Here is a 12,966-nt window from a genome sequence, read left to right on the forward strand (position 1 = left end):
TCTTATCTGCGGGGGATGCGTGCCATCCGGCGTGATGGTGCGTGTCCCTGACGCACTGGGGTTCGAATGATGCTCCGACAGGAGTGATATAGATGGCTTGAGAGTGATATCTCGCCATTCGCTAATCTAAACATTAGCACATAGATTAATGAATGCATATGCATGGAGTAGTATTGTGCCGTGTAACAATATCGTAGATTGTAGATGGACAAGTGGAGCGACATGAAGCGATCTGAAGTGTTCCGTGGTCATGTCCGACTTAGGGTTATAGGGTTAGGAGCATACGAGTCTTATCGCGATCGCAAGATCGGGAATACTCCGTATACGTGACTCTGGCCAATAGAAAATATTCCGTTGAACTTGTCTATACAATCCAAATATTCCAAGATTTCAACTCTCATAAATCCGGTGGTCTGCGAATCCCCGTGGGCGGGCACTTAGCAAAATCTGCTATACTCGGCAACCCCTCCGCCGCGACGCGTGCCGCCCAGTTAGTTCTCCGCCGACGTGACTCGCGTCACCCACCGCCCCAGGGAGAGAAGGCCTCGACTTACTACTACAACTACTACTTCTGTTCTAGGTTGCCCCATTAACAAGGCCCATTGCACATACAAGACTACCACGCAGCATCTTCTCCATACCGACTTGTCGATTCACGAAATGCTGCACTCATAATACATACCCAGACTAGCCATTATACGCGTGTCCACCTGCACACATCCACCATCCATGGCAACTACCACCACCACCGCAGCAACATCACCTCCCAGCAGCAACATTCTCGCTCCAATCCCTCTCAATCTTGTCCCGAATCATACCACTAGTACCTCGCTATCAACATCATCTATCGAGAACCATCCGTTCAAGAAGCGCAAGGTCTCGCATTCCGAGAATGTCAATGTCCATAATGACGTCTTTGCGGTTTCTGAGACGCCGCAGACGATAAGTATTCGTGTATGTATATTACCTCCCATTATATGGGGTACGTCGATGAAGTTGCTAACTCAGTACCAATGAATAGTCCCATTCCGCATCCCTCGCCGAAGACCAAGACCCCTACCACCATCTCACGCCCATCACTACCCTCTCCCGCAATGCTATTCCCTTTTCGTGGATAGATTTCGAGCCGCGCGAACATAAGAACCAGAATCAAGGTCTTCCGGGATGGTGTAATGTATTCGCCGGGGATATTCCTGTCCTTGAGAACGAAAATGCCAGGGATACTGTCCTTGCGGTACGGGTTGTTGGGGAGGCAGGGGTTTGGGTGGTTGAGCGCGTCAAAAAAGGGGTATATGCGTTGATGAGACTACGGGGTGTAGGCGAGGGGGAGGTGGTTGTTGCGGCGAAGGCGAGTGCTGGTTCAGCTTTTCCATTCTCGTTCTCGTCTGGGGTTGAACAGCGAAGAGGGAAAAAAGAGGTCGGGGAGTGGTGGGAGGTTGCGAGGATTGAGGATCCTCAGCCGGTTGTGCTTGGAAAGAGGGGACGGGGTGCTGCGGACGTGGAGGTTGTTTTTGCACATGTGTTTGAGAGTGATGCCAGGGAGACACAGGATGAGATGTTGCGCAGTGATGAGAGCTCGGAGGGGCCGGTGTTGCTGGGTGTTGGAGAGCAGAGTGGTGATATTGCTGCTACTGCTGCTGAAGAGCAGGATGTGGAGGTAACGCAGTCGCCGCAGGAGCTGCTGGATGGGCTGCGAGAGCAGTATCTACTGGCGTTGTATGTGTCGAAGGTGAGTGACTGCGCTTGTGCTCTGAGACGGTGGAGCAATGCTAATAGTTGATGACAGACTTCCGTGGCTTACTTTGCCAAAGGCCCTCTGGCGCGTTGTCGCGCGGCATTCCAGTCCTCGGACAATGAGTCTGGGAAACCAGCCCAATTGGTTGAGTTCTACAGAGAGGCTGTTCTTACGGCAAAGAGAATGGATCACAAGTATCGTGAGACTCTGCCGACTACGGTTCAAGATCTATTGCTGAGTGTTTCCGATGATGAGACCGCGCCGCCGAAGCGGAAGCGCAGGAGCACCAAGAAGAAACTTGGTAAGAATGGGCTGTATCCGGAGGAAAGTGACTTGATTCGCAAGTGGTGGCGCGATCGTGCACTCAATGATCAAGGGCTTCCGTCCGAGATGTCCAGGGATGCAGAATCGAAGAAGCATATTGCGGACTTGCGGTTGCGCGAAACGCAACTGCAGATTCTCTTGATTCTTGAGACTATGGCTTTGGAGGCGATCATCGCGGATGAGAAGAAGCGTGAGGGTAATGGCGAGGGCGCAGAGAAGCCTACGAAAACCGCCAAAGGCAAAAAACCCCAGGACCTGAATGTCATGCTTGAGCTCCACCTCGACCGACTGTGCATCTGGCATGCCGTTAGCTTCGAGGAGACAGTGGTCCCGGACTCGGCCAAGACCAACCATCTATCTGGGAAGAAGGTTGAAAGTGATGCTGTCCGCGATTTCTGCACGGAGGTCATTGTCCCGTTCTACGCATCTCGTCTGCCGGACAAGTGCAAGCTGATTACTCGCAAACTTGGCGTCTCAACTGCAATTTCGCCTTTCACGAAGCAGGCTCAGACGAAGAAGACGCCCCGAGAACCAGGAACGCCTGTTGAGCGACAGCACGCTCAGAAGTCCCGTCGCCGCGCATTCCAGCGAGTGTTGACAGACCAGGCACCGTCCCAGACCCGACAACCTCCATCACTCAGTCGGTCTAATACAACCCCGGCTCCGACTGAAAGCCGACGAGAGTCTCTGGATCCTTTACTCCCCACTGTCAGTGCCAACGTGCGTGGCGGGATCCAGAAAGCCAAGCGTGTGGAGAATCGCGAAGTGGATCTCAACGCCGTTGCGCGCCAGCATGAGACTAAACTCAAGAAGATGCAGATGCTCGTGGACCAGAAGAAAGAGCTCGACGCGGCCATTCATGCTTTGCGCAAACCAAACCGCGAGCTTGTAGCCAAAGATATCGCCGAAGATGCCAGCAAACGACTGTCGACCGGCGGCGGCAGCTCACGCAAGCCCAAGAACCCAGTGCGCAACCCTTACGGCCAAGGCGTGCAGGTGGCTGCCACGCCCAAAGGCAGTCGCAAGAAAGACGCCATGGCAGACATGCCTCCTCTTCCAAAGAGTCTCTCCCAACCAGTTCTCATACCCCAGGGATCTTCATCCTCCCCATTCACAAGCGAGCCGCAAATTGTTCCCGGCTCTAATATCCGACCCTCAAATTCAGGGCTCTTCCGATCTGCCGACGACGGGGCGATCCAGGAAACGCCCACGCGTCGACCAACCCAGCCTCTATCATCAGCTGATATCAGCGCGTCGCCGAAGAGAAAAATCTCAGGACCCCTTTTCCGCGTGCCCAGCAAGCCAGCCCCGACCCCAACTTCAGTCCCTACCCCTGTTCCTCCTGTCTTTCGGGTCACTGAAAAGGGTCCAACCACGCCGATCGCAGCCCGACACGTGGACGCCTTTATGCCCCGAGTCAAGTCCATCGGCTCAAGCAAGCCGTCCATGATCACGGAAACGCCTCCGAAACCGGCCATGGCCCCTGCTTTTTCGATTCCTTCTGCTCCTACAGCCACTGAGCCGGCGGCAGTGGCAGGGACACCTGTGAAGGCCACGACCACAATTACTACCACCCCGGCTAAGGCCAATGTCTTTGCTACGCCTGTGAAGAATGCAAGTGCCGCCCGATTAGCCGTGCCGACTGCTGCTCCGACTGTGCCTGTGACGCCGGAGAAGTCAATCTACGCACAATTGGGGTGGGATGATGATGATGACTTTGCATAGTGGCGTTTTACATTTTTATCTTCTTCTTGATTGTTGAGCATGAGTTAGCGGGCGTTTGCATATTATTTAGTAGTTAGAACATAAATACCCAGAGTTGGAATTGAATGATAATAGTTAGAACATGCAACCAAACTAAATTAGGATCATAGTTAGTATGCTAAGAATCCGCAATTAAATCATCCATTATGCAATACCTCCCCAGACAACATAAGTACAACACAACAATTGATCTATTACCCCAAAAACTAATCAGTAGACAGTAGTACTTTCCCCAGCCCCAAACCTGATGATAAACGTTGATGAATGTTGGATGATGAATGATACTAATGATGTCGCCGCAACGCCAATCCCTACCCTAAGTAAACTCATTACCAACCAGACCGACCCATTCATTATCCGCTCGCGTTTGGTGGCAACAAACCCAACCCCAACACACACCCACACAACTCAATTAGTTATTACACAGTTAACCTATGACTCATTAATCGTCATCAATGAGAAACAAAAATCAGAAACAGTGGTTGTATGATTATGATGGCGACAATTACTTTTTTCGCCTCCATGATGATGATGAGGATGATGATAGATCCAGATTGGGGTATCGCGTTACCTTCCTATTCTAGTGATGGGTGATGGTATCGTGAGTCGTGGTTGTGCATAGCAGATCACGCCATGCTAGGTATGTACGTATGTATGTATGTATGTACTGTGTATGTTTGCTGGGCCGCGTGGCGGGTTGCCACATTTCTTTCCTCTTCTTTTTCTTCATCATGTGTGTATGTGTGTATGTTATGGTTGGGTATCAGGATTACTGTATAGTAAGTAGTATGTGTATGATGAATGCCTAATGGTAAGATAGATAGATAGTAATCACATGGGTGTGATAGTTTCTGGGATCGTGACTGGTTGATTACTTGTTTTATAGATAGTCAGATTGATTAATTAGGTGAGACGGTAAGGTAGACAGACAGGGAAGTAAGGTAGGGTATTAATGCTGCTGCTGCTGATGCTACTACTGCTGGTGCAAATGCAGGTGCAGGGATACACCCCTGCAGGGTTAGTATACACTACTTACTACTACCTACGGTATCTACTGGCTGGGTTGGTTGCTAGGTTGGTTGCTTCGGATTAATTACTTTTAATCGGTTTGGTCTGCAGAGTGAAGATTGTAATTAGGTGGTTGCATGGGTGATTGGGGTATGTACGTGGCTATGTATTTCCTTACATATTACTGTAGGTTTAGATATTGGGATAATGGTATGATATGATGTTGGTAGATTTTTAATTTGTTATGCTTTTAACTAAATACATGTTGGTTATCCGTTCCAAGGTTCCTTTCCTTTTTGCTTTCCCCTTTCCGTATTCCTTCTAACATGGTTGAACTCCGATGATGATGTTATGATGATGATAGTAATACTGATTAACCTTCGCACCAACTCCAAGCTAGCAAAGTAAAACCAATCAGTGAGTCGCTTGTTGACTCCGCCAAGTATGTATGAGCGAATGAGATTAAGACGGTAGGAGATTCGTAATTTCGTTGACATCGTGAGGGAGGATTATTAGAATTATGTGTTTCGGTGTGGTGTTGGTGTTGGTGGTAGGTGGTGAAGAAATGAGTTGTAAGAATGAGATGGGATGTGGCGAGGAGATGAGAATGTCGATAGGTAGAATGAAATGTGTCGCATCATAGCGACTCAGCCGGCAATGCGCACAGGCAGGCACTGGCCAGGAGAAGGCCAGAAGTTTTTCCTCTGAACGGTCTTCTCGAGACAATTGCGACCCTTTTCGAGGAGGCCCTCCTCCTTCTCTTCTTTGTCGGTAGATGTCTGAGGGGCCGATGCAGGAGCAGACACATGGAAGGTAACCTGGACGGTAGTCTTCTCAAGCTCCGAGGTCTTCTCAGCCGACTCTTTATTCTTGGAAGAGGACTGGCGGTCCTGGTCCTCATCCTTGCGGTCCTCGGGACCCTTCTTGTCTTCATCGTCGCGGTCCTCCTCCTCACTCTCGGACTCGTCATCCTCCAGGTCGAACGAGTTGATGCGCGTCGACATGTCCTTCTGGGTCCATTCCATGGACATGCAGTGCAGACGGAAGTGACCAAGGCAGCGGCGAATGTCCGGGTCGGGAGCGGTGGCCTCCCGTGCGAGTTTCTGACGGGACAGGGTGGTGAGTTTGTAGGAGAGGGAGGTCCTGTCGGCCAGAGGGGGCAAGCGCTTATTCATGGAGGGGTTGTTGGAGGAGAGAGGAGATGAGGAGGGCTTTTTGGGCATGATATCGATGGCGGTGACGGCCATTGTGATGACAGTCTAGTAGTCTAATTGCTACTGATGTGGTATGAATGGGTGTAGTGTGGTGATGAGTCAAGTCAATTGAATTGAAGCAATTGCTTATAGGATGACTGGATGGATGGGAGTAGTGATAGTTATACGGCGCAGGAATAGTAATAGGCAGTCAGCTGGAGAAGAAGTGGGAGCGACTGCCCAGTGGTGGAGGGAGGGGGTGAAGGTTTGGGGAAATAAGAATCTGGAGGGGAAGAAGAAAGAGGAGAAGAGGAGAATAAGAAGAAACGAGTGGAGGGGAGAAAAAAGGCTTAAGGGGGAAAGAGAGTGAAGAGTTGGAAAGGTTGGGTTTGGCTGGATCGTGACCGACGGAACACCCAAAAGAGAAAGCCGTCCTGGTGACCATCTGATCTGGCAGATTCTGCAAGCGGTTGATCCCCGGGTCTAGACTCGTACCACGATTTAGTTTACTACTGTATAGTGTATACTGTATGGTGTGTACTGCCTGTATCGGTCAGTTAGTCAGTCCACCGTGGCCGCCCACGCTGTCCCTCTCATCTTCTTTCTCTCTTTCGTAGTCTACCATCTCGTGATGATTCTATGATGGGATGACTTTTCATTTTTATTATGAATCGCTTAACTTTGTTTCCACTCTACATCAATCATATTTTAACCTTTCCGGGGAGGAGGGGGGAAACTGCGTATGATAGGTAAAAGAAGATTCTGGTATGTGACCGAAAGGGAATGAGAGGAAAGACTCCGGTCCCGCCAGTCCAGTCCAGTCAGTCAGTCAGTCAGTCAGTCAGCCAGAATGTACAGTAAGCCCCTCCCCAGACGTTACCAGGGAGAAAGAGCAGCGAGCAGGACAGAAATTTAAAAAAGAAAAGGGCCTCGACTCGACTCCACTGGCAAAACTGGTCGGGCAGCTGACCTTTCCGGTGGGTCCGGGTCTGACGGCAATCCGTGGAATGTTCGACGCCGGGGGTCGTCCGCCCAGTCTGGCTGCCCTCACGATTTCTGGGAAATGCCCTCCGTTTTCTTGCCATTCGCGGCCAGTAACTCCCCTTTGTCGCAAACAGAGTTCAGTCCTCGTCTTTTTACAACTCTCTACCACCACACTTCTTTCTCCCCGAACGAACCCCAACCAATCCCAAGATCTCTCTTTCATATCATAGTTTCTGTCGGATGGATGCAATACGGTTATTGCAAACGCGACCAAGCCATGTGCAGCTCCAGAAATCTGGAGACGAACACCCTACCAGTAGGAACGGTAAGGGATGGACAGGGCCTGTTACTCTGATTGGCCATGACTTGCGGGGTCGTGGACTATCTGGGACTAGTGTGCATGCTATACACAGTAACACTTGACCAATTTGGGGATTAGTGTGGGCTTGGGCAGTTAGGGTTGCAGGGGAAACACTAGGCCGGATTAAGTGGATTTGAGGGCTGTGGACCGTGGAGTCGGGAAACGCACATGATCACCTCCTTTAGTATGGGGGATTGGAGCCCGGAGTAATTAATCCATTCCTTCGTAAGCAATAAACCGTCAATCTATTAAGGCGTGATCAGCTGGACACGCGTTGGTTTCAGATTCATCTGGCGACCTTCTAGTCTAATGTTGTTCCCCCCCCCTCTCTCCCACCCTTCCCCGTCTCTCACCGACGGATCTACTGTTCTCCCCTTCTTTCTCCTGAGCAACCGAGGGGACGGTAAAATTATTTCCGTTAGTCACCCGAGGGACGGGGAAACAGGAAAGAGTTCACCTTGAAACTAAACCAACGAAATCAGACTAATCAAACTAATCAAACTTGGCTCGGTCTGGTGTAGCGGCTGAACTATCAACCTCGCGCCCTGACTAAGCTGTTTCCCTTCCAAGGCCGAGAACCCGCCAGACCACCGCCGGCCATGATGTCAAGACTCGCGCCTCCAGTTGGTTTCCCTGGCACAATCACCTTCATGACTTCATCCATTGTTCATTGTGGAGGTCCTCTCCATTGACTTGACATGACACAATGACTCTCTGGTACAGCTTTGAGCTTATCTCTGCTCTATTTCCCTTTCTACCACTGCCTCGCTCGCTGCTCTCGTACTTTTGCCCCGCCGTGGGTCGTCTAGCGGACGTGATAGCCTGCGACTGTGCGCGCTGCCCTTCCATAGTGGGAGTTGATCTATCAATAGTCGGGTGTCCAGGAGGGTCTACTGATTAGCCGCCGCCGACCTCGGTAGATACGGAGAAGATTCGGAACTGCAACGGACATCCTCCAGCTCTTCTCCATCTGGGGTAAATAGCTTCGGGACTGACTTCCCCGACAACACAAGGCCAGTGACTCATAGTCCGAAAACCGGGGGAGCTCTCTTCGCAAGAGACGAGTCAAGGTATCATGATAGCCGAGGGTTGGCCAATGCACTCCCATCAATGCCATTCTATCGAGTGACGGCCGGATGGTTACGTCCCGTTTGTTCCCGCCACTCGACCCCGGGAAATTCTCGTGGGTGATGACGGATGTCGTTCAGTTAAGCTCTCCTGATAACGGGGCTGCTACGGGCTGCTACGGGGTACTTCGTTGTGATTCTATTGGTCCTGCATCACAATAGCGTCGATCGTGAGATGATTGTGTCATTTATCGGTGGTGCTCTGTCGATTCGCCTCTCTGGAACCGGTGGTCTTCGTCATGATGTTTGAGTCGAACCACGACATGTGCTGAAGTCATGGTGGGCTTATCTGAGAGTTTCATGGCCCAGTTAAAGATCTTTGCGATGATGATTGCTAGCCGAATACCATGTTCTGCTAACAAAGCACACCGGATTTATCGTATACACTGTTGGTGTGGATATCCCGACGTGGGATACAACCTGACATACCGTTCGGTGGTTCCATATTGACTCATGACTTCGCGATTGCTGCAGACCAGTCGATGAATGCAGAGCTAAAGTGCTGGTTGGCGCGGTGTTCAGGGATATCAGCAATGCTCGTGCTATGCTGTCATAATTTCAGACCCAATACTGCCTGTCTGATATGCAACATCAGCACCTAGATCTTGGCCTAGTTGAGCTGGTGAACTGGTGGAAAATGTAGCTAACAGGGCAGGCATCGCGAGTCCATGCTTAGTGCAAGGCATAATATCAGTCAATCTACGCTCATGTCGTCAAGGTGCCATAAGGTGGTACCCTCAGCAAATTGGTTCAATTAAACACCAGATGGTCTTTTCCCGACGCTGATAAGACTACCCTTCGAATGGCACGATAAAAGTGTTCTCATTGGAACGTCAGTCTTGGTTTAAAAGGCGTACGTGTCAGCATGCGCGGTGAAATTCACCCTTGTCGGTGTGCGCGGTCTGCGAACAACAGCGACATTACGTGGCGTCCTCGCCTTCAACAGCCTGGCTAACATGATTAGATGCGTTTCCTAGTTGTACGTACAATTAGGGCGGGCGGCCTGTCTGTATGTGACCGTTTAGGTCAGATGTACGAGCTACCTTCGCTTTGGACGCCGGGTAGATTGCAGTGCAGTACTGTCGTCCATTCTGACATCACGCCATATGGCATGATTGATCTACGAGCTTGGCCAATCAGTCAGATCCTCTCGCTCAGCCACGCCTGAGAACTCACGGTGACTTACGATGGATTGCTATCCTTACATGTCACTTTCTTTCGCTAGCTCTCTCAGTTTCATTGAGTCTGGTATGCCGAATAGGTTGAGAATGCACATACCTCAGGTCATCGGACACTCCCGCGGACAAAGATGGCATTTCATCCCTGCATTCCTTCATGCCCTATCATCCAAGATGTGACAACTGTTTCGAATTCCTGAAAATTTCCCAGCAGAGAGAGAAAACAACGTTTTGTCAATGGCCCGATGTAGGTGTACTGAAGCAGCTATTACACGACAACCACACATTGCGGGCTAACTTGTAGGCAACTGCATCCTGCGCATGTATGCATATGATTGAGTTTCTGCCACAGCGTGGAGAGTTATAGCCACCAGTACGTGTTGATTTCACTTAAACCTATTTCTCTTAGCCACGTTGATTGCACACTATATATGTTACTGGAAATCATATGTACGACCATGGTCATTGATATTCACCTCATTACTTCCACACCATAAATTCTAAGATACAACGGTACTTACTTTGCTACAACGACCGACTATAGACTAACCTCAGTAGAAGGTCAATCAGCATGATATTTTTGATGGCCTTGTACTTACTGTGCATTGGTAAAAAGCAAAGGAACTAGGCCCTTCACAGTTAACTAGACAATTGCCTCTATAACCCCGCCATTGCATGAATCACTTTGTATAGCTCGAGCTATAGCAGCTTCTGACACTTGAAGGCGTCTCGCAAATCAGCACCACACGATACGCCTTCAAAGATAACATGTTTAGCAAACGCAGTTGAGAGTGTCAGTCTTATTGAGGACTTTCAACCTAAAACCACTGACTTGGGGGCAGTTTCTTCATATCTAGCTACAAATATGATAGGATGCCCACATGAACAGGACAATACATATTACCTCGATAGATCAATAACTATATAAGTAATTAGCAAGATATCCAAATCGACGCTTAACTACATATCTACTACATATCACAAGTTCGCACACTAGGTAATAATGTTGCTTTGAACAATTATTACTAGTACAGTGGCAAACAGTCCCTTCCTACCCTTGGTTCTCCCTATCAAAGTACTTCTTAAACCTGACCTCAATCTCAGTCAACGTAAGTTGAACATTGCCTACTACTTGCCACAGAGTGCTCCATTATTATACATATCTAAAGCATCCCTTTACACTCATTATCATATACCTTCCATAATCACATACAATATGCCATACACAGTGGCACCTACAGAAACCACTTATACTGTCTATAGCCTAATCGACGTATAACATGTCCCCATCACCGACATCTTCCTCATCACCACCAATCCGACAAGAACCCACCACCCACTTCTATCCCTCTCCATCCCCATCTACACCTTCACTTGACTCGATGACCCAAAATCACAATGGTAACATTGAAAATCATCTCGACCGCTATGAGAGATCCTCCTCTCTAACCGGGAGCATCCGCATTACCGTTGAATCTTCCTCCCCTTCCTCTCACAGCGAGGTGAACTCGAAATCCACGTGGTGGAGATGTTATCACGACTAGTTATACGGATTTGGTGTCTTTTTTAATGATTCAATCAATGGTTGTCTTGTGCTCCAGTCAAGACTACAATAGTATTGTTAGGTGGCTACTACCTAGTTACTAGTTATGCAGAGGTTAATGACTAGGTTATAGGTAGTGTTTTACTATATAGGTCTACACTTAAAAGTCGCATTCCAGCTTGTAGCGTCACTGCACTTATAGATAAAAAAACACGATATGGAAGAAGAGATTTCCTCCCAAATCCGCAGAAATATTTATCACAAATAAGAACCGTATTCTGTGATTTTTCTGGTTTCTGTCTAGTGTTATCACCGTTTCTCTAATATGGTCTAGATTTTTTTTTGCCTCCGGATTTATATTTACTATACTTTCATTATAGACATGAATGGGGCTTCACCTACTTTTATATGACTTTTCTTCTGTGTCAACCAGGATGTGTCACTACACCACCCTGACCGACCATGCCACCGGACTTCAGTGCTTAATAGTGCCTACTACCATTCAAAGCTATTACTCTTCATTAGTAGTACTAGTTGTCCCTTGCTATGTTTTCTTTTGCTATATCTGACTTGGTGTAGGATATTGACTCTATGGTAGTATATCTCAGCTTGAAGATCCAGTTTAAATCTGCCATTGAGTTCAATGTATAGACATCTGTCTATGTTCTTTGCTGAGACTAGTGTTATTTTGTCTAATAATTGAGGATAAAGAACGGGGGCTATGCTGTGCTGCATTGTGGAGGACATTGTGTAATGATATGCATTGTGTAGTACTGGTAATAGATAGAGGGTATATTCTGTGTTAGGATAAGATGAGCATTTGTGTAACCGGATTAAAGTCAGCCGGTTTGTTGATTAGTATACTCTACCATGTCTCTTCATTTACAGATAATCGTGCTTTTGAGCAGATTATTAGGTTAGATAAATATGCTCATCATAATATTGCTATCTACTGTCGCAGCTAATACACACAGAATATACCATCAAGTAGAGTTACCACTATCTTTTACTCAGCCTAGCATCTGCAAGTGGAGCTATGGCAAAGTGTCCTGCTGATGACATGCAGCAGGCCGATTCCTTGTCTGGAGGGACTTGGCCGGGCTTGGCGTGATGCAGCCTGGTCTGTCCATTCTTGATTTGATTCGAACGTTACTACTCAACTGCTAGTGTACGTTGATTCCCCTACATGTCTCCGGTCCTTGTTAGTGCGAAGCGAGATGAAGGTGACGCTGCATGCAAACGGGAAAGCTTGAATTGAGCCGACCCGTGTATGTTGGTCGATTTTCTATGGCAGATACTAGCGGGGCGGGTTATAGTAGCAGCAGCAGCAGTAGCTTGATAATAACAGATGCTGGCTGCAGATAATACTTATAAGATGGTCGTTCGTGGGGATTGAGGTTTGGACTGGACGGCTATGCATGGTTCCCGATGTGTTGGTCATGGGTAGGAGATCTGGGGTTTGTGGTGGTTGGGTTGCTCTGAGTCGAGTCAGTCAGTGTTCTTTCTAGATTATCTACTTGCTGGTTACAGGGGATAGACTATGTACTTTTTGCCACTTTGGAGGAATTGATTTGTGAGCGAGTGACAATAGGGCCTCGGTAGGGGTGGGGATGGATATGGAGATGGAGATGTTTTGGTTAGTCTCAAACTTTGTTGATATGTGCTTTGTATGTTGCATGCATCGAATCTATTCATATCTACTGATAGTGAGCAAGTTATGTTGCCATTCTACTGAATATGATGCATCTG

The 12,966-nt window shown here is 48.4% G+C and overlaps 2 protein-coding genes across 2 annotated transcripts; one reads left to right on the forward strand and one right to left on the reverse strand.

Annotated features, from left to right (window-relative positions):
- Positions 1–729: 729 nt before the first annotated feature.
- AtWU_08893 (uncharacterized protein) lies at positions 730–3,784 on the forward strand (the record flags this gene model as incomplete). Its single annotated transcript, XM_035504001.1, has 3 exons — positions 730–954; positions 1,022–1,729; positions 1,787–3,784. The coding sequence occupies 3 exons, from the start codon at positions 730–732 to the stop codon at positions 3,782–3,784; spliced, it is 2,931 nt and encodes a 976-aa protein (XP_035359894.1).
- A 1,694-nt stretch (positions 3,785–5,478) lies between these two features.
- Positions 5,479–6,078, reverse strand: AtWU_08894 (uncharacterized protein; the record flags this gene model as incomplete). Its single annotated transcript, XM_035504002.1, has 1 exon — positions 5,479–6,078. One exon carries the CDS (start codon positions 6,076–6,078, stop codon positions 5,479–5,481), a length of 600 nt encoding a protein of 199 aa, XP_035359895.1.
- Positions 6,079–12,966: the final 6,888 nt, after the last annotated feature.

Source organism: Aspergillus tubingensis (assembly GCF_013340325.1).
Source record: "Aspergillus tubingensis WU-2223L DNA, scaffold_9, whole genome shotgun sequence".
Classification (NCBI taxonomy): domain Eukaryota; kingdom Fungi; phylum Ascomycota; class Eurotiomycetes; order Eurotiales; family Aspergillaceae; genus Aspergillus; species Aspergillus tubingensis.